General features: G+C 44.0%; 1 protein-coding gene and 2 long non-coding RNA genes across 3 annotated transcripts in view; 2 read left to right on the top strand and 1 right to left on the bottom strand.

Annotated features, from left to right (window-relative positions):
* htr2aa (5-hydroxytryptamine (serotonin) receptor 2A, genome duplicate a) overlaps positions 1 to 21,956 on the top strand; it is a 47,393-nt gene that overhangs the window by 10,383 nt on the left and 15,054 nt on the right. Inside the window, exon 2 of the mRNA XM_061054074.1 lies at positions 18,068 to 18,268. Coding sequence (XP_060910057.1) covers positions 18,068 to 18,268 — 201 coding nt within the window. The remainder of the gene's footprint in view (positions 1 to 18,067; positions 18,269 to 21,956) is intronic.
* Positions 11,811 to 12,889, top strand: LOC132987184 (uncharacterized). The gene is made up of 3 exons (XR_009675584.1): positions 11,811 to 12,040; positions 12,327 to 12,370; positions 12,604 to 12,889. It is a non-coding gene; the product is annotated as an uncharacterized LOC132987184 (long non-coding RNA).
* LOC132987183 (uncharacterized) lies at positions 12,977 to 16,012 on the bottom strand. Its single transcript, XR_009675583.1, has 4 exons — positions 15,904 to 16,012; positions 14,193 to 14,299; positions 13,959 to 14,008; positions 12,977 to 13,604 (listed from the first exon to the last, which is right to left on the bottom strand). It is a non-coding gene; the product is annotated as an uncharacterized LOC132987183 (long non-coding RNA).

Below are 21,956 nucleotides of genomic sequence, written 5' to 3'. Positions count from 1 at the left end.
TCTGTTTGGCGTTTCTAGGCCGTGATTCATCAGTGTGATTGAACTGGCACAATGAGCGGTTGGTCTCTGTGGTTCTGTGTCTCGTCGTGTGATGTTGCGTCTGCTCCAGAGCGTGTCTGCCCACCAGCGGGCTTTCCGATCTCCCACCTTTCCCCTTTCAGACTGTTCGCTGCCGAACCTGCTGCTTCCCGGACCACGTCTCCTGTCAGCTGCTACTTGGTGCCGCTGCCCTGGGTTGGAGTTTTATGTGAGCGTGGGTGTCCTACTCCCATCACAGAGGAGAGAGAGGGGGATCCTGGCCTGACCCGGCTCCAGATCACATGCTGGGTTTGGCCGGGTCGGTCTCGGGCTGTGGCTGTGGCAGTGACTCTAACCTCTACTCTATAAAAACATAAACCTTTAGAACTTGAAGTTTCTGGTCTTACATAACACCCAGCTTTGGTACTCCTTATGCAACAGGAGCTTTAATGTCAGTGAAATAAAGTGAATCATGACTTTATTGGGCAATTTGGTTGCAGATGCTGCCGCTGATGTAAAAGTCTCTATTTTGAATCTGAGCACAGCGGGAGAAATGTGTTTGAAAAGACATTTGCTGCTGTTAGGTGGCAACACAATCAGTGAACTGTACGTGGTGAGCCAAGAGGAAATTGTCATTTCAGACGATATTAAATCTCTGCTGTGGCCGTTTGGGGACAGTTATGGACGCAGTTTTTCTTCTTCCTCTCTTCGCCCTCCTGATTGTGTGACGTTACAGTAGTGCTGAAGTCTTTACAAAGAAGCTGATTGTACTTTCAACTTTCGATTCCTTTAAAGGTTTTTTCAGTGACTTAAAGAACGTCTAAAACTCGACAAGAACAGCCGAGCTCTGCACAAAGCTGGAACGCTGCAGACTACGAATGAATCTCTTCTAGACCAAACAGTCCAAAGGCGGACTGAAGGCCCCTAGAGGCAGAGATGCACATTACAACAACGTCCTCCTCTTCCTCCTCGTCCTCCTCTTCCTCCTTCTCCTCCTCCTGCTCCTCGTCGTCGTCGTCGTCGTCCTCTTCCTCCTCGTTCTCCTCCCCTTCCTCCTCTCTCAGTTAGTTATTTTATTGAGTCATTTAAACAGGACCATTGGTCTGGAGATGTCAGGTGACATAACGTCTTTAGAAATCAGCTGTTGTTTGTTGTCAGTCTGCAGAGAGGAAACAAAGAGGGGATGGAGCTCTCCTCTCATCATGAACACACGAAGGACACATTCCTCTTTAACGATGAATCTTCACATCTCTGTCCTTTGAGTGAAGGGCCGGGTCAGCTTTGACAAATGATCTGAACAAAGGAGACAAATTTACCTAATAGAGATGACCCCTGATGACCCTTCTTCAGTGACGAGTGAGAAAATTGTTAGTGAATGAGCATTTTCAGCCGATACAGACAAAAGTCATCCGAATGCTAAAAACAGACAGAGCTACTCTTATGGCAGTTTTCTTTCTCCTGACCCGAAATGCAGAACACAGATGCTGTATCATTTTTGAATGATTCATTTTTATGCCTCTATTGTAGAGAGACAGTGTGGGTTACCCAAGTGGCAACGTCTGGTGATGAAAAATGAAGCCATGGCAGAAGCTCAAAATCCTGCAGGTCGAGTGTTAGTGTAACGGTTTGTCAGGAGGCTCAAAACCCGCCTCAGCTCCAGCTCTCAGCCTGTCGTTAGGTTGACTGAAAGTTAGGCTGAGACCGCATTTCCAGCATGGACACCGCCATCTATGGGACTCCAGTGCCCCCCTGTATGAACAAGCAGGGGACATCAAAGCGATTACATGGTAAGTAATTGTGAAACGGTTCAATCAATAACTAAACAAACGAGGCTAAATGGTTAAAAGGTCACATGTGGCTGAAGAAATGATTCTTTGTCTTCTTCAGATTCTGTGAACTCCTCAGACTCTGGATTATTTAGGCTTTAATAATCTCTGCTCATGTTTTACTCTGACTAAGTAGGGCGGGTTAAACGAGTCCACTACAACAATGAGTCACTGCTCAGACTCTGGCTCTGCTGTCGACTCGACGAGGCTGTCGACCGCCCGGAGCTAAAATAACCTCTTAATTCCTCTTTTCAGAAGAAGGGATGAAGAAAGGATGTGGGCAGAGGAGGGTGAACACAGAGGAGAGAGAGGAGAATGAAAAATAGACGGCCTGCGTTGTGCTCATCTATTTGTGCTCAGCTGCACGAGATAGAGGAGATTTCTCTGCTGGTGTTTCTCCCTGAGCTGCAGAGCTGAGGACAAAGCAGGCAGACAGATCATGCTCCTCCTCGTCCTCTTTCTTGTGCTCTTCCTTGTCTTCCTCGTCCTCCTGCTCCTCGTTCTTGTCCTCATAGTCAAATTCTCCATGTCTTCTTCCTCCTCATTGTCCCAGTCCTCCTACTTTTCGTCCTTATCTTTCTCTTAGTCCTTCTCCTCTTGTGCTCGTCCTCATCCTCACCCCCTACTTCTCATCCTTCTCGTTCCTGTCCTCCTTCTCCTCCTCCTCCCCATCTCTTCCTCCTCCTCGTCCTCTTCCTCCTCGTCCTCCTCCTCTCTTCCTCTTCCTCCTTCTCCTCTTCCTCCTCCTTTCTTCCTCCTCCTCTCTTCCTCTTCCTCCTCCTCCTTCTCCTCCTCCTCTCTTCCTCTTCCTCCTCCCCCTCCTCCTCCCTCTCCTCCTCCTTCTCCTCCTCCTCCTCTCTTCCTCCTCCTCTCCTCCTTCTCCTCCTCTCTTCCTCCTCCTCTCCTCCTCCTTCTCCTCCTCTCTTCCTCTTCCTCCTCCTCCTCCTCCTCTCTTCCTCTTCCTCCTCCTCGTCCTCCTTTTCTTCCTCCTCCTCCTCCTCTCTTCCTCCTCCTCCTCCTCTCTTCCTCTTCCTCCTCCTCGTCCTCCTCGTCCTCCTCCTCCTCCTCCACCTCCTGAACAAAAATTAAACCGATGCAAACCAAAGGGCAGAGCCATTATGAGGCTGAGCGGCCCGGATGTCAGACAACACTGCTTAAGGTCGACACGTGCACGCTAAAGGTCACCAAGAGGTCGCATGATAGTAAAAACATGAGCTCACACTGATATCACCGTTTGTTATCTTTACATGTGGAAGAAGAAAAGTGAATTTAATGGTGAAAAGTTTAAATAAATACACTAACATGACTGACACAAAGTAAGAAATGACATTAACCCTTTGAACCCTGCAACAGAATATTCCACCATATCTATAAGGCTGCTGCCCAGTGGACCAGGGGTTCCCACACTAAAGTGCTGGAGACTGAGGACCCCCCACTTACCCTGGAGGTGTTTAAAGTGTTGTAATGTGTGTGTGTGTGTGTGTGTGTGTGTGTGTGTGTGTGTGTGTGTGTGTCTGATCTGACTGTGTGTTCATAACCAAGGTCCAAACCTTTACATGTGCACAACAGATTTCCTCCGGCTAATTAAACGTTTATGTAAATCTCTTCTGTTTGGTTTCTGTTTCTGTTTTTCTGAGTTTGTGTGAATTTGACACTTGATTTTTGTGTTTGCTGTTACTGAAATTGTTTCTTCTTTTTGCAGCATGCTCATTCTTTTGCAGAGCATTTCTGTCTTAGTATTTATTTTACAGATAACTGAGGGATAAATCCGTCTCCTGCGTGTAACTACGACCCTTACAGCCTCATGAAATGCACATTCCAGCTGTTTCTGAAACTTCTTCCTCCTCCTTCAGTCTCTCTTATGAAGACACTTAGCTAACGCTAACCTGCTCTCTCTGTGTTTCCGAGAAACATTATCTATTCCCTGAGTGACACTGATATCATCTCGTCTTGTTTATGTGAGCTGAAACAAAGCCAGAGGAAACTGATGTCATCAGGCGAGACAGACACTTGACAGAGAACCAACTCAACCTTTTATCGACACAATAATGTAATGAAAGGAGAGACGATGAGCTGTCAGGACGTTACCGAGGCGGAAACATGAAATATATGTTGGACCTCACCTTCTCTTGACGTCAATAGCGCCTTTCTGAAAAGCTGAAAGATTTTCAACTCTAAGCACTCTGAGCACAAAAAAGGTGCTTGGAAAATGGGAATTTGTAGGGACGACACAGTTCGATGGTGGAGGCCGGGCATCAGGTGGCGGTTGTTGGTATGACACAGTTCGATGGTGGTGGCTTGGCGTCAGGCGGCGGTTGTTGGTATGACACAGTCCGATGGTGGTGGCTTGGCGTCAGGCGGCGGTTGTTGGTATGACACAGTCCGATGGTGACCATGAGAACATCACATTTTCATAACACTCACGAGCTTCAGATATGAATTAGATTTACATGAATGGTGAAGCGTGCATTTTAAATGAAGAGACCTCAGAGGATGTGTGAAAAACTCTGATGCAGCGTTTTTATGAAGCGGTCAGTGTGGGAGGACAACATTAATCAGAGCCGCTCTCTGTGTCAGAACGCTGCTGTTGTGTCTGCACACAGCTCACAGTGTCCTGATTACACTCATCACAGCTTCTATTTGTGCAATTACATTAACACACACACACAGAGTGGGCGGGCGACGCTACACTCACTCCAGACTTAGAGAGAAACGAGGCAGGTTTCTCATGTCTTAGGGTTATGTAATATGTAGAAACATGAAGCTTCAAATGTCTTCATGTCATGACATTCAGTCAGAGGAAATCACTGATGAAACGACAAAGTGTGTTTTTAGAGAGGATCCATTCAGAGAAAACATTGAACAGTGTGTTCTCCTCTTAACTTCATTATTTCAGGGTCCTAGAATCATCACTTTGTTCAATTGTTTTGATCAAAGCCATGCTGATTGTTGTTTTTACAATGTATCCACTTCATAGTGTTGAACAGTGAACCCTGAGGAGCTGAAGCAGCACTGACTCACTGAAGGGTTGTGACTGCTGCATTCTGGGAATTATGCTTTTCCTTAATAAGATATATTTTTTTACGAATTAAAATGATACACTGGCAGTCTGGGCTCATTAGGGCCGAAGGAGCGTGTGTGAGGTCAGGCTCCGTCTGCGCTCATCTCCTCCCCAGCGTGCTCAAACATGATCGTGGGTCTGAGTCCTCCTGTAGTAAACGTTGGCCTGTGGTGGTTGGCCTCCCTGTGTGTGACGTTGTGTTTGTGTGTCAGCACCAGCCTGCACTCACACTGCTCCAGGACTAACGGGGTCTGAGCACGGTTACCTCGTAATGACGTAATACAACACAGGCATGACTTTACGAGTCAAGCTGGACAGAATAAAAAATAACATTGCACGTGATGAGACATCTCTCAAAACACAACCACAAATATTTGGCTAAAATATTTTTGTGTTCTGAAGTCAAGTTTAGCTTTTAAATGTTGTGTTGTTATAGGTACAGTATGTCACTGAGCTTTGACCTTCAGGGCCACCGTAGAGGACCAGTCGTGTTTCTATCATATTAAATATAATTGTTGAGTGAACGTTATGATCCTGAACAATGGTTCAGTGTGTTTTTGCACGACTGACTCCATCATCTCTTCAAGATGTAAGAACTCACAGCAGACGAGAAACAGACATCGAGCGTCAGATTGATTCAAAGCTCCGAGACTTCCTCTGCAGATCTTTATTCCTCCTTCTGTCATTAACCATCCCAGAGCATTAGCATTCAGCAGTCAATCCCATGAGTCTTAGCCTTTGGTTAACCATCATAGCTGCTGAAGTGGAGAGCAACAACATACAAGCTGAGCGTTGGATTCAAAGAGATTTGAAGCTTCACACTGAAAGAAAACAGCGAGACGAGACGGAGGGTGGGAAATCTAAAGAGCAGAGAGAGAGAGCGACTCACAAAGAGCAGACGGCAGGAGCCTGAGAGACTCATCTGAGGGATTAATAACCCAGAGCAGCTCGTGTCAATGTGGCGATGATGTGTCCCGCTCACGCTGGTTTTATGTCAAACACTGATCCCTGAAAGTCCCGACTGAGTCAGACGTGACACGAGGGGAATGGAAATCATTTCCTCTCCTGTCTCACACCTCTCAACTCTTCACGAGAAGAGAAAGAACACGAAGTGGTCAGACTCGGTGTCGAGAGAATCCCTGCTTCCTTTTCCTTCTGCTGAGTGATGTGAGGTTCAGCAGAGGAAGCTGCAGGTGCTCCACGACTTTAAACTGCCCATAACGAGGAGGCCCCGCCCACTCAGTAAAGACTGAGATTCATTTTGAGGCTTTTTGCTTTTATCTGATAGGACAGTTTCAGGGTCTCCAATTAACCAGACCAGCGTGTCCCTGGACTGTTGGGGGGAGAGAATCTGCAGACCCCACACAGAGAGGCTCCGTCCGACCGGGGGATCAAACCGCTAACCACTGAACCACCATGCAGCCCAGAGTCACAGGGTACGCCTTCAAGTTATCTTCTAAGCCCTGAAACTTTCCTCAACAGTTTGTTTCTCACAGCTCCTTTAATAAGACCTCCTCATGGAGTTAAACTTCATCCATGTCCCCGCCTTAGTCTTCCTGTCTTTGCTTTGTCTCGTTCTCACTGCTAAAATCTCAGCTCCCGAGAACGTTAAGTTTTTAATGATCGTCTTTGTGTCTACCTGTCGCTGTTGGGACGTTTGTCTTCAGTCCGATGTGAGCAGACGGCGCTCTGACTCTCTCTCTCCTGTCTCCTCTGCAGAGCTCTCGAGATCTAACTCGAGCACCTTATTTTATATTTTATCACCACAAACACACTCAAGAAATAATGAGCAGCCCTTCACATCGAGCTGAGAGTGTGTGTGTGTCGTCTCTGCAGGGCGCCGTCGCTCTCAGAGACTAAGCATTAAGAACATGTTTTCAGATGAGCTTCTTCTGTCATGATTCCTGTAGAATTCAGTCCGGCGTATACTACTGTAGAAAAGTTGTGCTGAATGTCACCTGATTGTCGGGCACGACCTGAGAGGTCACCTTGTACGGTTGAAATCAGGACGGAGCGTTCACAACTGTCAATAGAAAACAGTGTGTTTCAGTTGTCCCGTATGCAATAGGCTACACACATCAGCAAATGCTCTGTCTCCGTCTCGCTCTCTCTCTCTGTCTCTCTCTCTCTCACACGCTCGACCTAAATATATAACATGGCACAAATTCCCAGAACCAGTCGGAAACAGCTGATTGTGTGTGTCTTCCTCTCAACTCCTCTTTTCTCTCCCTCCATAATTCTGTCTTCTTCTCGTTCATTAAATTTTTCTCTCTCTCTCTCTCTCTCCCTCTCTCTCTCTCTCTCTCTCTCTATCTCTCTCTGAGTGTTGTCATCCTCCCGGGAGCTAATTTTCCTCCTTCTTCTGTCAGTTATTTTAAATGATGCACACACTCGGCCATGAAGAGGCCGTCCCTGAGACTCCTCGTTGTTTTTTTTACCTGTAATGGAAAATATTCAGAGTTCTGTTCTTCATAATCAGGACTGATCAACAATTTTTTAAAATAAGAGTCTCTCTCCTCTGAAACAGCTTTGAGGTCTCCCTCACAGGTGTTTGAGCTCACCTGGCTGATTAGACACCTGTTACTCAGGTGAAGGAGATTAAAGTTATCATAAATATAATCATGAATCTGTAGGGACTGTTGACCAGGGTTTCTTAATAATATCTGCCCTAAATGAGTCCAGAGTGTAGCCAGCTTATCACTCCACATCTTCTATGAACATCTCTCCATCTGAGCGTGATGACGTCTGTGAGAGGAACACATTGGAGCTAAGATTACAGCGACAGTTTCAGAGCACGGCGTCTGCAGCAGCAGGAGAGCGAGCACAGAGGCACGTCTCAGTGGGTCCTCGGGGAGCTTTTTGGTGGGTTTGTCTTTGTGTGTGTGCGTGCTGAAAGAGCGAGATAATTCAGTCTGGTTCCAGGTTCCAGGTCAGCACCATTACAGGTTGTTCAGCCCACAATGTGACACTTTATCAGTCGGCGATGGCGGATTCTCCTCGCTCTTTGTGCTTCTCGACGGGGGAACTGAAATTAACGGAGCAGCCGCAGAGAAACGTTGCTGCTGGAGTTTTTCTTTGGAGCAGAAACAACAAACCTGTGCTAATGCTCGTCTCACAACACTAACTCTGAATGGATTTTCTCTCATGAATGCAGACGAATGAGTTAATTTAGTCCGAGTATTTGTTTGTTGGCGGCATGTTTAATCCGACATGGTGGAGCCACTCTGACAATCAAAACATTTTAGGATCATTTTATGTAAAGTTGGTGCTTTTTTTTAAAGCTTTTTCAATCAACAGTTTCAAACTGCACGAAGCTTCAGTTGAAAAGCTGAAAGTTTTGAAATGTTGTGCATAAAATGAAGACAAACAAAGTTCATCAAGTTTTTTCAGAATCATTTCCACCGCAGGATTTTGAAACAGGAACCTTTAGAGGAACTCAGAGTGTTTTCAGTGATCAGATTTGATCCCCCAATAAGTCACAACACACAGGGTGAATTTAAAGTGTGCATCTTCCATAATTCACACACAGGCATGGATCGTTTCTCTGATGGTGAGTCGGCCTGTCACAGCTCAGGACCTTAAAGACAACACAGTGCAGGTAGCAGACTGAGGGCTCGATCACAGAGACGCGTCGCTGGAAAAGTGTCGCAGCACTCGTCCATGTCACTTGTGGCCGAAGCAGCCGATCTAATCGAGTAGGAGGCGTTAGCTCCCGCTCCTCCCGCCACGGCCAGAGCTCTACGTTTTCTCGAAACAATTTTTTCCCACGTATTTGATTTGATTGTTCGTACGCAGCCACAGGTGCTCCCGGCTGTTTAATTCCACAGATGAGCTCAGGTGTTTTTGGAGCGGGCGAGCAGAGGGCGACACGTCTCTCTGTGATCGGACTCTGATGGTGACAAAGATATAATTCTACAATTCATTTAGCAGACGCTTTTATCCAAAGCGACATACATCAGAGAGTAAGTACAACTCATATTCATACACCGCCACCGCCACACCGCCACCCAATCAGCGGGAGTAAAGCGGCGTTAAGTATCTAGGCGGGGTGGATGAGCTGGTTTTACTTTTCACATGAAAGAGTGCCCGAGCAGTCTGGGATTCAGTGGGCACCTTTCCAGCTACCAGACCACTTTCCAGACTTAGTGCACACCGGGACTTGAATTGATCCCTCCAGTTCCCAACCAGAGTCTGAAGTCCCAACCCTAACCCCTCAAGCCATAGCACCAGCAGGTCAAAACTTTTAAATCCTCGCTGATTTAAAAACATTTGAATCTTTTGAAGTTTCTCTGATCGTTTGTGAAACGGCGTCTGATTTCAGCGTGTTCTCCTCGACTTCAAATGAAGATATTCTGGTCGTTACGGTGAGATCATCCAAGTGAGAGCTTTCTGGGAAAATACATTTAAGACTGAAAATAAACTGGAGTGCAGGAGAAGAGGAGGTAAAGGCACAGAGGAGAGAGACTGAAAGGTATTCACACATGTAGATGAAGGTGAAAGAGACGGAGACGGGAGGACAAAAAAACAATTTGAGTGATGATGGACGATGAAATAAAAAGAGGAAATCACAGAACAGGAACGATGGTGAGGATGAGGAGTGTGGCGGTGACCATGGCGACATGGAGCGGAGCAGATGAGTCATCTTCTCTGAAATAGTCAAATCTTCGATCAGGTTGTCCCTCACCTGTCGTTTGGAGGGTATGAATGAGGGGGGGGGGGGGGGGCGTGAATCCCCCTCAGCCCCAACACGATGAAGATGATCCGTCTCTAATCCTCTCAGCTCGGGGTCTATTTTTATCGGCGCCCTCGGGGGATTCTGAGGAAGCTGTGACACCAGAAAAAATCTCCACAATGGAGCCTTTTTAAAATCTCTATCTCGGACTTTGAGTCAGATTTTGGCTTCACGCTTATCAACAGATTTAAAGTCTTCCTGTTGGTTGGAACTTACGTGACCTGAAGCTGCTTCTCTGAGACGCACAAAGAAAAGTGTAAAGACTAAATATACGGCAGGAGCTCAGTCTGAACCGGAGGGTCGCAGGTTCATGTCCCGGTGCGGACCATAATATGGAACTTGAGGTGCCAGGTTACTTCCTGAGTACTGCCGAGGTACCTTTGAGCAAGGCACTGAACCCCCCAACTGCTCTGGTGCAACTCCATAGCAGCCCCACTCTGTCATAGAATAGAATAGAAGAGAATAGAAAAGCTTTATTTGTCATTGTACAAGTACAACGAAATTCAGTCAGTGCAAAGAAACCTTTACAAAGGTAAACAATGAGTTGCTGCTCTCATGCACGCCGCCATCTTGGAAAACCTCTCCATTAATGCATGTACCCACGTCCTGTTTGTGCATGTGTGTGAGTCAGGCCTATATGTGTGTGAGAAGCAGGTCTCTAAAATAACAGAGTGCAAACCAGAATTTCCCTCAGGGATTAATAAAGATTAATAATAATCAAACAGTGTAATGTAGTGGTTGAAAGGAAGTACTCTCTTTCTTGCTCTTGAAAGGATAAGCTATTTCTCAAAAAACAAACTTGACAAGTTTTGGAATGTGTGAACTATTTTTTACAACTTCCTGGAGGGTAATGAGGTTTGGACTGATTGTCAGTAGGGCTGCTATGTTTTTATTTTTATTATTATAATTTCTTTCTTTGCTTTTATTTCCCCTTTTTTTTTAGTTTTCATATGGTGCGTATTGTTTTGCTATACACTGTTTATGCTTTACTATAAAAGACGATAAAGGGATGGTTAAAAAAATCAAAAATCAAACAGCGTCATGTAAATCCTTTCCCCTTGGTGTAATTTATTAAATGTGTGTATTTCAGATTCCCTGCTGGCTGTAAAGCAAATTGCCCCTCGGGGATAATAAATTGACCTTGAACCAGATGCTGGATTTATTATTTGACACTATTTTCCACGTGATGAGTGTGCTGATGTTACAGCAGGCCCTGAGGGTTAACGTGGATATGATTCATGGAGATGGAAAGGGTTAATATATGATGGTGTGTGTGTGTGTGTGTGTGTGTGTGTGTGTGTGTGTGTGTGTTTGTGGCCACCGTATAAAAGTTCAACCTTCCTAATCTTTACTGTCACGTCATGGTTTCTCCACGTTTTTCTACTCCAGATGTTTGAAAAGTGTGTTTGCAGACTTTGACCATCAGGGGGGTCAAAGTGTCGCTGCTTACATTCAGACCTCCTCAGTCGGGTTTAAAACGCTCTGCAGCGTTCTTCTTTTGTGTGTTACTCTGTTATTCTCCTTGTGAGTCTTCAGACCGCCTCGTGTAAGTCTTAACTTCTATAAATAAACCTGCGTCAGCTTGATCTGTCGGTGATAAAACCCTCTCTGCTCCGGTTCACGTCCATATTCACCGTTATTATTTAAAGTCGTATTTGTTGTCAGCTGATCGCCTTCAGGATCATTTTCTGGAAATATTCTTAGAGATGGCTGCTGCAGGCCGGAGCAGCTTGGAGGCCATGAGGGAGGCGTGTTTGTGTGTGTGTGTGTGTGTGTGTGTGTGTTTGTGTGTGTGTGTTTGTGTGTGTTTGTGTGTGTGTTTGTGTTTGTGTGTGTGTGTGTGTGTGTGTTTGTGTGTGTGTGTTTGTGTGTGTGTGTGTGTGTGTGTGTGTGTGTGTGTGTGTGTGTGTGTGTGTGTGTGTGTGTGTGTGTGTGTGTTTGTGTGTGTGTGTGTGTTTGTGTGTGTTTGTGTGTGTGTTTGTGTTTGTGTGTGTGTGTGTGTGTGTGTTTGTGTGTGTGTGTTTGTGTGTGTGTGTGTGTGTGTGTTTGTGTGTGTGTGTGTGTGTGTGTGTGTTTGTGTGTGTGTGTGTGTGTGTGTGTGCACCTCCAGTCAGACGTCGGTTTTGTGAGGCGTGTTTAAAGCCTGCGGCCATGTGGTGTCATGTGTATGACCAGTGGGCGCGCACTGTAGCTGTTCCCACTCAATGTTCTTGAAGCCAAAATATGCCGCTTAGGGGCGCTTCCATCTTGCGATTTTGACGTCATTTGGAGCCAGAGTCTGTGCAGTAGGGTCCGGGGGCAGGAGCCCTGGTAAAACGCCCCGCCCATTTAGCGTATTGCCCTGATGACTTACGCAGCCCAGCTACGCTGAAAACGCTCTGCCGGTCTACGATGAAGAAATGCGTAAGTACAACAAACAACCGTATTCAAAGTCTAATATTTAAACACACTGTGTTTTAAAAAATCCCGCTATTTTGATCATTATTGAAAATATGTGGGCTGCTGGGTTCTCTGTTTTTAACGAAATCGTTCTATATTTAAGCTAGGTTAGCACCACAGACCGTAGACTACAGGTGGTAAGATATGTTGTATTTTGTTAGAAACTGATAGTCTGTAATGTGATTCATGTCTGCTTTTCTAATATATTTAAGTGAACAGTAAATCAATTGTTTTTTGTATCTTCATTTAGGCAAAGAAGAGATAAAAGCAGCTGGTCTGACATCTTCCACAGAGGTGTAAGTTAAAATCATCTGTTAAAAGTTATATATCTTGTGATTGTTTTGAAGTTTCATAAGAGGATTGTAAAAACAAGCTATTGTTAACAATACAGTCTTCTAAAATAAAAATCACACTGAGTCATACACCAGCTAAATGTTAAATAGAAAGGTGATGTTTTCTTTTCCATTTTACAATCAACAGAAACTAAAAATGACTAATTTCAACCTTCATCTGCACACCTGTTACAGAGGTCAGGCTGGGGTCGCTTAGTTTGAAGGAACCTCCTCCTTCTTTCACCTGTGCTTGGACTAAGAGCTGTGCCAGACGCCCTGCTCATCCAATGTGGTAGAAATGACCTTACACCAGCAGCTCTCCCAGATGAAGAGTCCTCTCTGCCATCACCCAGAGGAGCTGATCGACGTCTGCACAACTGAAGAAGATGGACAGAGTCTGGTGCTTTGTGACAGTGAACAGTGAGAAGGCTACCATAGTCATCCTCAGAGAAAACACAGAGATCCTGGTCAATATTTAATTTATTTTGCCCTGTGTTTGAAAGGCCAGATGCTGGAGGGTTGTGTTGGATTTGCTCTTCCATCATATTTTAACAGTCAAACAATCATCCAGGATCTTTATACTTTATTTGATTTTTGTTGGGATTTCTTTGTTAAATTATTTTTTATACTTTCTCCTATGTCCCAGCAATTGGACCTGATGGTCTCCCTTACTTATTTTCCACATGGTTAATGAAGCCAGGGGTTGTTTATTGAATTTCTTTTTTTCATAAAATGTTTAAATAAACTTTTTTAAAAACTCACATGACTGTCTCTGATTAACTGGAGCACGACAAAGTGTTGGTCACAGTAAAATAATTTAGCAGTTAAGTTTATAGCTCACAATTGAAAAGGCCTCGAACTGACATTAATTTCTTCTTGACCAACAACAGCTAAGACAACAGCAAAGCTAACAGACGAGCTCAGCTTGTCACAGCCAGTCTCGTCTGAGATAAATGGCCTTCAAACTTATTTAATATTAAACATTTAAAGCCAATAAACATAGCAAGATACGCATGAGATTCCATTTCAATTTATTCAATCACAGACTTGTCAAACAGTCTGGCATGTTGTGCTACTGTTTTCAAGAGTTAATAACTGAAGAGAAGAACTCCATCGAGAGAGGACAGGAAACGCTCAGGAGACAAGTCCTCCATGTTGTCAGGGGTTGCTGATGGATCTGAATCTGAAGGCATCTTCTGTAATAAAGAAAAACAATCATGGAGTCAAATGTAAAGTATAATGAATTTTACTGCGATGTTTATGCTTCAGACCTGAAATCAGATCTGTCCTCAGGTTCTGCTAAACTTCAGGTTCTAAAGTTTGCTTTTAAGACATGAGAACTATTTATGAGGAAAAACAAAATATATAATAAGACAGGATGAATCCAATAATATGATGAGCTTCATGAATTTATGTTTTAAGACAAGTGTTCCTGCCACTTTCTATTGAAGATTATTTTAAACTGTCATCGCATGGGCCAGCCTGATAAATTAAACTAATGTTAAATATTCTCATATAATCAGACAGCCAATTTGTGTGCAGAACCTCACCGGAGCTGGAATCAGAGTCTGGACTGTTGTTTCCTTTGGGCATTGATTTCCTTGAAAACAGAAAGAAGAACAATTTAAACATGAACTAGACTTCTTGCAGAACCACAGAGGCTGTTAAAATCTTCTGCTAGTCTTCCTTACATTTTAAGAAAGATTATAAATTGTTACTAAAATGACTTTGATGCTGATAGCGGTTACAATAACACGGTCCAATCATATGAGAGATAATTTTACCTTTGAGTCCTATGTGAAGACGTCTCTTCAGAATCAGCACTGCAAAGACAAGATGATGGTGTCCACCTTCACAACCTGCTGCTTCAGTCTGGCTGCATCATGGTCACCTACAGGAACACCACAGAAATGCAATAAAAGTACTTCACTTTATTTATCAGAGGATGTACTGTATGCAAAGTAGAATTTTTTTTAGCTGTAATTCCTCAAAAAGATTTGAGACTGCTTTGTTATTTGAGAGCACAGATTGTTTCTTTTCCCTTCTCTCTGTTTGCCTGTACATGACCTCTTAGTGCTGTAAAAGATGCTACAGTAAATCCTGGATCAGCTGTGCGGATGGTGTGACTGTGTGGTAAAGCTTTATTAAAGTTGTCACGCACGTACTCATATGCCTTTGGAGAGTAAAAGTGCAGTGTGGTGGCAAACTGCTTATAAAATATAAAATAGTATTTTATTGGTGAGGTGCCCCAATCAAAGCGTCCTACAGAGTAGCAGCAGCGGGCTGTAGAGGGAGGAGACGAGCGCATTATAGAGAGGAGCACACCAGAGGGGGCGAGCTGGGGGAGAGACGAGAGACCCGAGAAAAAGGAAATTCCCAGTTTAAAATATAATGTTGGTGAAAAGAGGGAAATAGGACGACATACATGTCAATGTTGAAATTCTTTTGAATGCAGAGGCTGCGGATGTTCAGTTTTCTTTGGCTATAAAAAGGCAACAATAGGCTGTAGTTTAATCATGGTGTTTCTCTTTGTTAACGATTATTGAAGCGAAATAAAAAATAAATGCATGACATTTAAAACATATTAACATGTGTGGGGAAGAACGCGATCTTTATGCCTTCTTTTATTGTACCTATGTCTCCTCCTAACTAACATAACAGCAGCATGTTGTGTGTAACACTGGTCTCCTGTTTTAACACCTTCCTTTCAAAGGTGTTAAAACACAGACACAGTCACAATCACCGCAGGTTTTGTCAATTTTTAGTACAAATTCTCAATGAGCGTCATTAAATTTACAATATGATCAACTTGTTACTGTTGAATTAGTAGTGTGTGGAAGACAATGCAGAATATTTATCACGTTTAAGCAGCATGATGCTCGGTTAATATTACATTACACCACCGCAGGTTGTTGATGTTCACGTTTCAGTTAGTCTCTTAAATCAGTAACAATTATATTAAATCAGATCTTACCTTTAGTTTTATCTGGATACATAGAGAAATATTCTACCCTCGTATATAGTCCTATGAATTTCAGCCTGCACGGTGAGCGGATGAAAGTAAAACCTGTTACTCTCGGTATAGCCCACTTATCACTCAGACTGTAAACATGTACACATTAGTAATGATGCAGGCCAGATTACAATTATTTGGCTTTGTTTTTGCCCTAGATACTTTTTTGAGACCTCACCAGACGTATTTATTTTTGCTGTAAAATAACTGTACAGTCAATGAACCTCATCTATGAGCGGATTTTATATTACGATTCTTGGTTTTAAATACAATTTAAATCACAATAATGATATAACAATATCAAGAAACATAGCATGTCAGTTATTAGGTTTGCTCATTTTAAAAAATAAAATAAAAAGATAAATCATGCCGGATAAGTAACCTAGCTTTACAACATTTCAGCTAACCTTAGACTGCTTATGTGTTAGCTAGCTAGATAACGACTTTAACCAATGACACATAAATCACACTTTTTTACTTACCGAAAAAACTGCAAAGATCCCTTAGCTCCCACAGGTCGGTTAGAACAGTTTACTGCAGAACAACTCATTTTGCCGACTCATTTTGTTCAAAAAACTGAACAGAAAAATTAAATGGCGTCTCGGCTTTCCTTCACTACGTAACTTTTGCTATTCACAAAGAGCTACGCAAGATCGGCGGCTGTCAATCATTGTCAAATATGACGTAAAATCCCGTTTTTCAACCTCAAATAACTTATTTAGAACAAACTTCACAGAAAAATGAGCACTTGAACACAATGTAGGGTGATAATAACTAATGATCACAGCAGAGTTTAGGTTTGGAAAAAAATTATGTGACGAGTATTTTAACTTTACAGTTTGACCCACATCCCGTCTGTTATCAGGAGGCGGTTTATGACCTATACTGCAGCCAGTCAGCAGGGGGAGCGCTAAAAATAAAAGCTTCACTAGACCGGGGACCTTGTCCCGTCCATTATTTTTACAGTCTATGGGTGCGTTCGAATTGTCCCTCCTATCTCCTTTCACTATCCACTTTACCTTAACACCGGAAGCATTTAAGTGATAAGAGCCGTTCGAATTCTCTAAAAGCTAAGGAAAGGTGGGTCAATGCTTCCTTTATAACCTCCTTTAGCATAGGATACACCATCCTTTACGAAAGGAGATGAGATATGACGCCCCACAATTCCTTGCGGCCGCAACATTTAAAGCGAGTCGCGCATCCGACTGTTCACGAACATTAACGATGATCGTAAAGTGACACAGATCATGTAAGGGATAAAAAGATAAGAGACATTTTTATCCAGATGATGTTTTATTAAACATATTTCATTCACTTAAGAATGCTTTGGGCAGTTGTACATTTGTATGCTTAAAACATTATGTGTAGGTTATATCTTACATAAATGTAACAATTAATTTCATATAATCATATTTATTTTGATGTTGATTTCTGAGTGGACAGGAATGTGATGGTTTCACTTTTCTTACTTGTAGCCTAGTAGCCTATATTTATTTTATTTCAATCCCAACCTTGTGGTAATTAGGATTATTTCACTGGTAAGAAGGCACAGGGGAAAGTTTTTTAGATGATCTTTTTGTAGTCCATTTTCAGAACATTGTAGTTTCACCACGGCAGACCCACGTCATTAACCTCCGCCGGCCCGTCGCATTTAATGACGTGGCCTAGTGGAAATGTGGTCGGATTGTAAGAGCAACGAGATCGCCTTTCCCTAAGTCCTTTATGAATTCTCCTAACATCTTTCCTTAACCTCATGACGTTTCCCCGGGGTTAAGGTAAAGTGGATAGTGAAAGGAGATAGGAGGGACAATTCGAACGCACCCTATGTGTATGACTCGCTGTGTTGATGTCTGTGTGATCAGCTGTGAGAAGCTGCAGAGACGCAACAAGTGCATGAAAAAGTCACTGCTGCACAATTAAAGATTTTCATACAACATGCAGAATAAAAAGAGTGTTTTTATCATCTGGTCACATGAGAGAGGTGGGTTACACTCTGTTATTGAGAGACATGCTGCTCACACACAAACACCTGAACCACACACACACACTGCTGTGTGCACAGGGAGCATGTTTGGGGGTTCAGTACTTTACTCAAGGGCACCTGGGCAGCACTCACCTCTCCAGACATCAGACCAACTTCCATATTTTGGTCTGCACCGAGACTGGAACGGGAGACCCTCCTGTCCGCAACACAAGCTCTTACAGACTGAGCTACTCCAGCTCTTTTTTTTCCCAGGAGATGACATTGAGTGATACATGGATGTGCGGCGACTCTGTTTGGGGGCTTTTGGTGAAGCATGCATTTAATCATCAAAGACTTCTTTCTCTGTGTTTCTGAAAAACAAACTGAGACGTGAAAATGGAGTCGGAGTGGAAAGGCGACAAAGATAAAGATTGTTAGCTGTGTTTGTATCCGTAAATCTGTTTGTGGAGACGGATAGAAAGCTCGGTGTTCAGAGGAGGATGTTTGATCAAACATTGGATGACAGACGATGTGTTCAACATCTTTTGCTTCTCACACCAAAGCAACACAAATCCAGAACTCTTCTTACTCCAGATTCTCAGAGGACTGTGCAGCGTTGCCTCTTTAAAGCTTTGTTAAACAAGCTCTGTGGGAACATGCTCACACTGTCCCTCTCCCTGCAGATTACAGCTGGCCCCTGCCCTCTGACCTCTGTCCCATCTGGATCTACCTGGATGTGCTGTTCTCCACGGCGTCCATCATGCACCTGTGCGCCATCTCTCTGGATCGATACATCGGCATCAGAAACCCGATCCACCACAGCCGCTTCAACTCCCACACCAAGGCCCGGCTCAAGATCATGGCTGTGTGGACCATCTCAGTGGGTGAGGACACACACACACACACACACACCACACACACACACACACACACACACACACACACACACACACACACACCTTTTGATTAACCGCACTCATTTTGTGAGATGCTCCCAGGAGTCCAAACCTCGTTTTTCCCAGATTAAAGACCTGTAAGGCCAATCTTGTTCATCTGCCTCCTCTCTATGAGGACTCTTTGGGGTCACCACATCATTAAACATCAGCTGCAGAAATGATGCTGGAGGAGCGTTTGGGCTCTGACCACGCTGCTGTGTTTGAGTGGAGCAGGAGTGGTCCTTATATTTTCATCCTTGGCAAAGCAGAGAGGGAGCTCAGAGGAGGTCTGTGGGTTTGTTTTGGTTTGAAGGCTGACCTGGTGCAGTCGTGATGATTCTTTATCACAACAAAATGAGCACACTGAGAATCCTTCGCTCCAAGGCTGCGGAATAAAGCAGTTTATTGTGTGTGGTCAAGGATGAAACTCACACAGACCTCTTTCTCTCTCATTCTTCAGTGAGTGCAGCAGAGAGCCACAAACACTTTATGGAAATAGAGCGAGCGCTAACATGCAGGTAGGAGGGCAGTCGTCGCTCTGGAGATGAAATGCCCCCCCTCGTTGAAAACACACGTGTGACGTTTTTTATGAGTTGGTATGACTGTGATGGAGGCGAGGGAACAATCAGCTCTGATAATTTGCTCCTGCCTGGCTGGCTGAGCTACAGCTGCTCCGGTCAATGGAGCTGATGAGCAGGAAATGTAATGACGGGGCTGCAGACGCCGGGCTGCAGATTAACTCTGGGAGGACGTTATTTACACTTGCTGGGTAAAGAATGAACAACAGTATGAAGGCGATAAATCTCAGGCTCGTCTCTCCTTATTGTTCAATTGGAGGAAAATGATTGAAAAGTTTCTCCTCTCCCAATTCATTTATTTTTCACGTTGTTACTCGATGTGACTTCACAGGAAGAAAGTGAGGAAGAGAAATGTAGGGCGGATGATTTTACCTCAAGGTGGCAGAGAGCTCAGCCGTCAGGTTTTAACGGATGAATGGAGAGCAGGAGGAGGAGGAACTCAACTGACTAAAATAACTAGGTTTCATACTGAGTGCAGGAGGAAAGACGAGCAGCTGTTTGCTCAAGAGAGCAAAGCAGATTTTTATTCAACTGGAGTTTCTCCGGCCAGACCCCTAGTATTTCTTCCGCAGAAAGTCAGAGTGAGCTGATGTCTGAACGCGGCAGCATATACTCTGGAGAATTCAACTCGAGCCAATGGGAAGAGAATGACGTTTATATACAGTGACTTCCTAAAGTGTCTACACACGACCACTATCTCCGTGCACGTAATTAATGTTATGTTATGTTTTCTGTTCGTCAGTATGTTGTTCTCCTCTCTTTTGTGGATGCTGTCATTCCATTGGACTACACATAGCATTGATATAAAGGCAAATATTCTCATTATAGCGTTGTGTAACAGACTCTATTGCTTCGGCCGCTACTTCCGCGTTGTTTATTTACGTCACGTCTTACCTCAGGAAATCCCCCGATCCCCCTCCCCTCTGACAGGGATAGTCCCCCGCTGTGAGGAGCACATGTGAAAGGCTAGGTCAGGAGAATCTCCGGTCCTCCTGGAATTATCTAGATATTATCCGGAGTGCATATGTGAAAACGGCTTTTAGACCACCTAAAACCAGGTCTAAAGTCTGAAGACTGTGATGCAGTATGTTCCAGATATTTAGAGGGCGAATAAGACAGATGGGAATACAACGACGAGTTCACAACGCACCTCCACCCAGCTTGTGCCCCACACAGTTTGCACCGGTGCAATCTGGAAAAAAAGCCCTGAAGTTGGGGAATCAGATAGCAGCTCTGCTCTCACGGTCTGAGTGTGTGCAGTCGTACAAGCAAAATATCAGAAAATGTCAGAAAATCAAACAGCAGCTGATCGGCCTGTGATCGGTAGTCTTGAGAAAACCTGCATAAAGTTAACACAAACTAAAAGAATTTCCCAAGGTACTACCTTTGTTTCAGTAGTTGTTGTGACATTTGGCTCTAAACCTTTTCATGGACAGAAAACTTTAAAACATCTGTGAACAGAAAGTCAACGAAGACCCTTTGAGAGATCTGATGAAAGAAAGATGGACAACGTCTTTCTAACCTTTAATGAAACATCCCGAGCAGACCGCAGCACCTCAGTGTGACACACTTTAATGATCTCTAATGTTCAAGAGAGAGAGAGGCCGACTGCTCATCAGACACATTAATGCTGCTTGTTTTTGTCCTGCCGTCGACCGCCTGCACACAAACAGCCACTCAGCCGCTCTTTGTGAAGTCCTCTTGAGCGCCACACACACGGGTCATTTATTATGTTCTCCATGAATATACCTGCCTGATGTTTTCTGCTGCGGCTCTGCAGACTCCACAGTGTGAGTGAGTCATTCACCGACAAAAACAAAGAGCTCATTATGCTTCATCCATTTCATGATTAATAAAGGACGTGAAAGCTATAGAGAAAGCAGCGTGTGCACTCACTGTGAAGTATGGAGCCACATTAGTCCAGTTTAATCATGTTCCTCTCTTCAGTTTGTGCAGAACTTCAGATGTTTGTTATGAACAGGGGCATAAATATTACAAGTTTGCAACAGATTTTCAAATATAGCACAGACAGTGATGCATTATCGGTAGTTTGTGGCCTTAACTGCTCCGTCGGACAACACATGCCCTGCTCCACTGGATCCGTTTCTGGAGTGTGAGCAGTGCAGACATGATCAGCTGTATGCACATCACAGGAGAACGACAAGATCACAGCAGAACTACAAGATCACAGAAGAACTACAAGATCTTGTCTGACTTCCTGTCCACTGAGCTCATAAATAAAATGCTGCTGATGTTATTTATTGTGTTGGAAGGTAAGCAGATTGCTGAGTCATTGCTGTCTGTTTGAAGGTGTAGTCTGGGAAAGATCTTCTTTTAGTTAAAGGTAAAGAAAATAATTAATCTTAAAGGAGCAACATGTAACTCTGACCCCTAGTGTTTAAAATGTGTACTGCAGTCCCAACTCTAAACATTGTAGAGAGCTGTCTCTCCCTGTCCCCTCCTCTCTAGAGTCGATGCTCACACAGGTTGCCATGTGGTGGACACTGAAGCTTCAGTGTTTATCCAGCTCTGCATCGGTCTGTAAACCTTTCTGCGTTCTAACCTCCCTCCATTTTTCAAAAGCATCTCCAATATTGATCCTAGTTTGAGCACGTTTCTGCTCGTGGAGCTTATTAGAAACATGCAGAGGCTTTTTAGGTCGGGTACAATCACTTCTATCTGAACCAGTTCTCTTCCATCACTGCAACACCTGTTGGTTTGACCTGATAACTGCTCTCATATCTGACAAACAGAGGGGCGTCCAAAAGGGCCGTTTGGGGGTGTCTTAAAACCGCCTACCTTCTCTGGTCCAAACAAATCCAGAGCATTCAGGACCAGAATCTAAAGTTAGAAGGAGGACATACTGGCTGCTGCATTGTTGTCAGAGAAGCCAGCACTTCAACATAGCATGTTTCCTTAATGTCTGATCTTATAGTAAGGTACCTTTATCATTTCACTCTCTACACATCTTACTGATTGGACCTTTTATATGTCCGTCAGATTTGTTTGGAAACCACCCCGGCGTCCACTAATAGTTTAAAGTGTGACTCTGTGGAGAT

This window comes from Labrus mixtus, chromosome 13 (assembly GCF_963584025.1).
Source record: "Labrus mixtus chromosome 13, fLabMix1.1, whole genome shotgun sequence".
Taxonomy (NCBI): Eukaryota; Metazoa; Chordata; class Actinopteri; order Labriformes; family Labridae; genus Labrus; species Labrus mixtus.
This window is presented reverse-complemented; position numbering and strand designations above follow the sequence as displayed.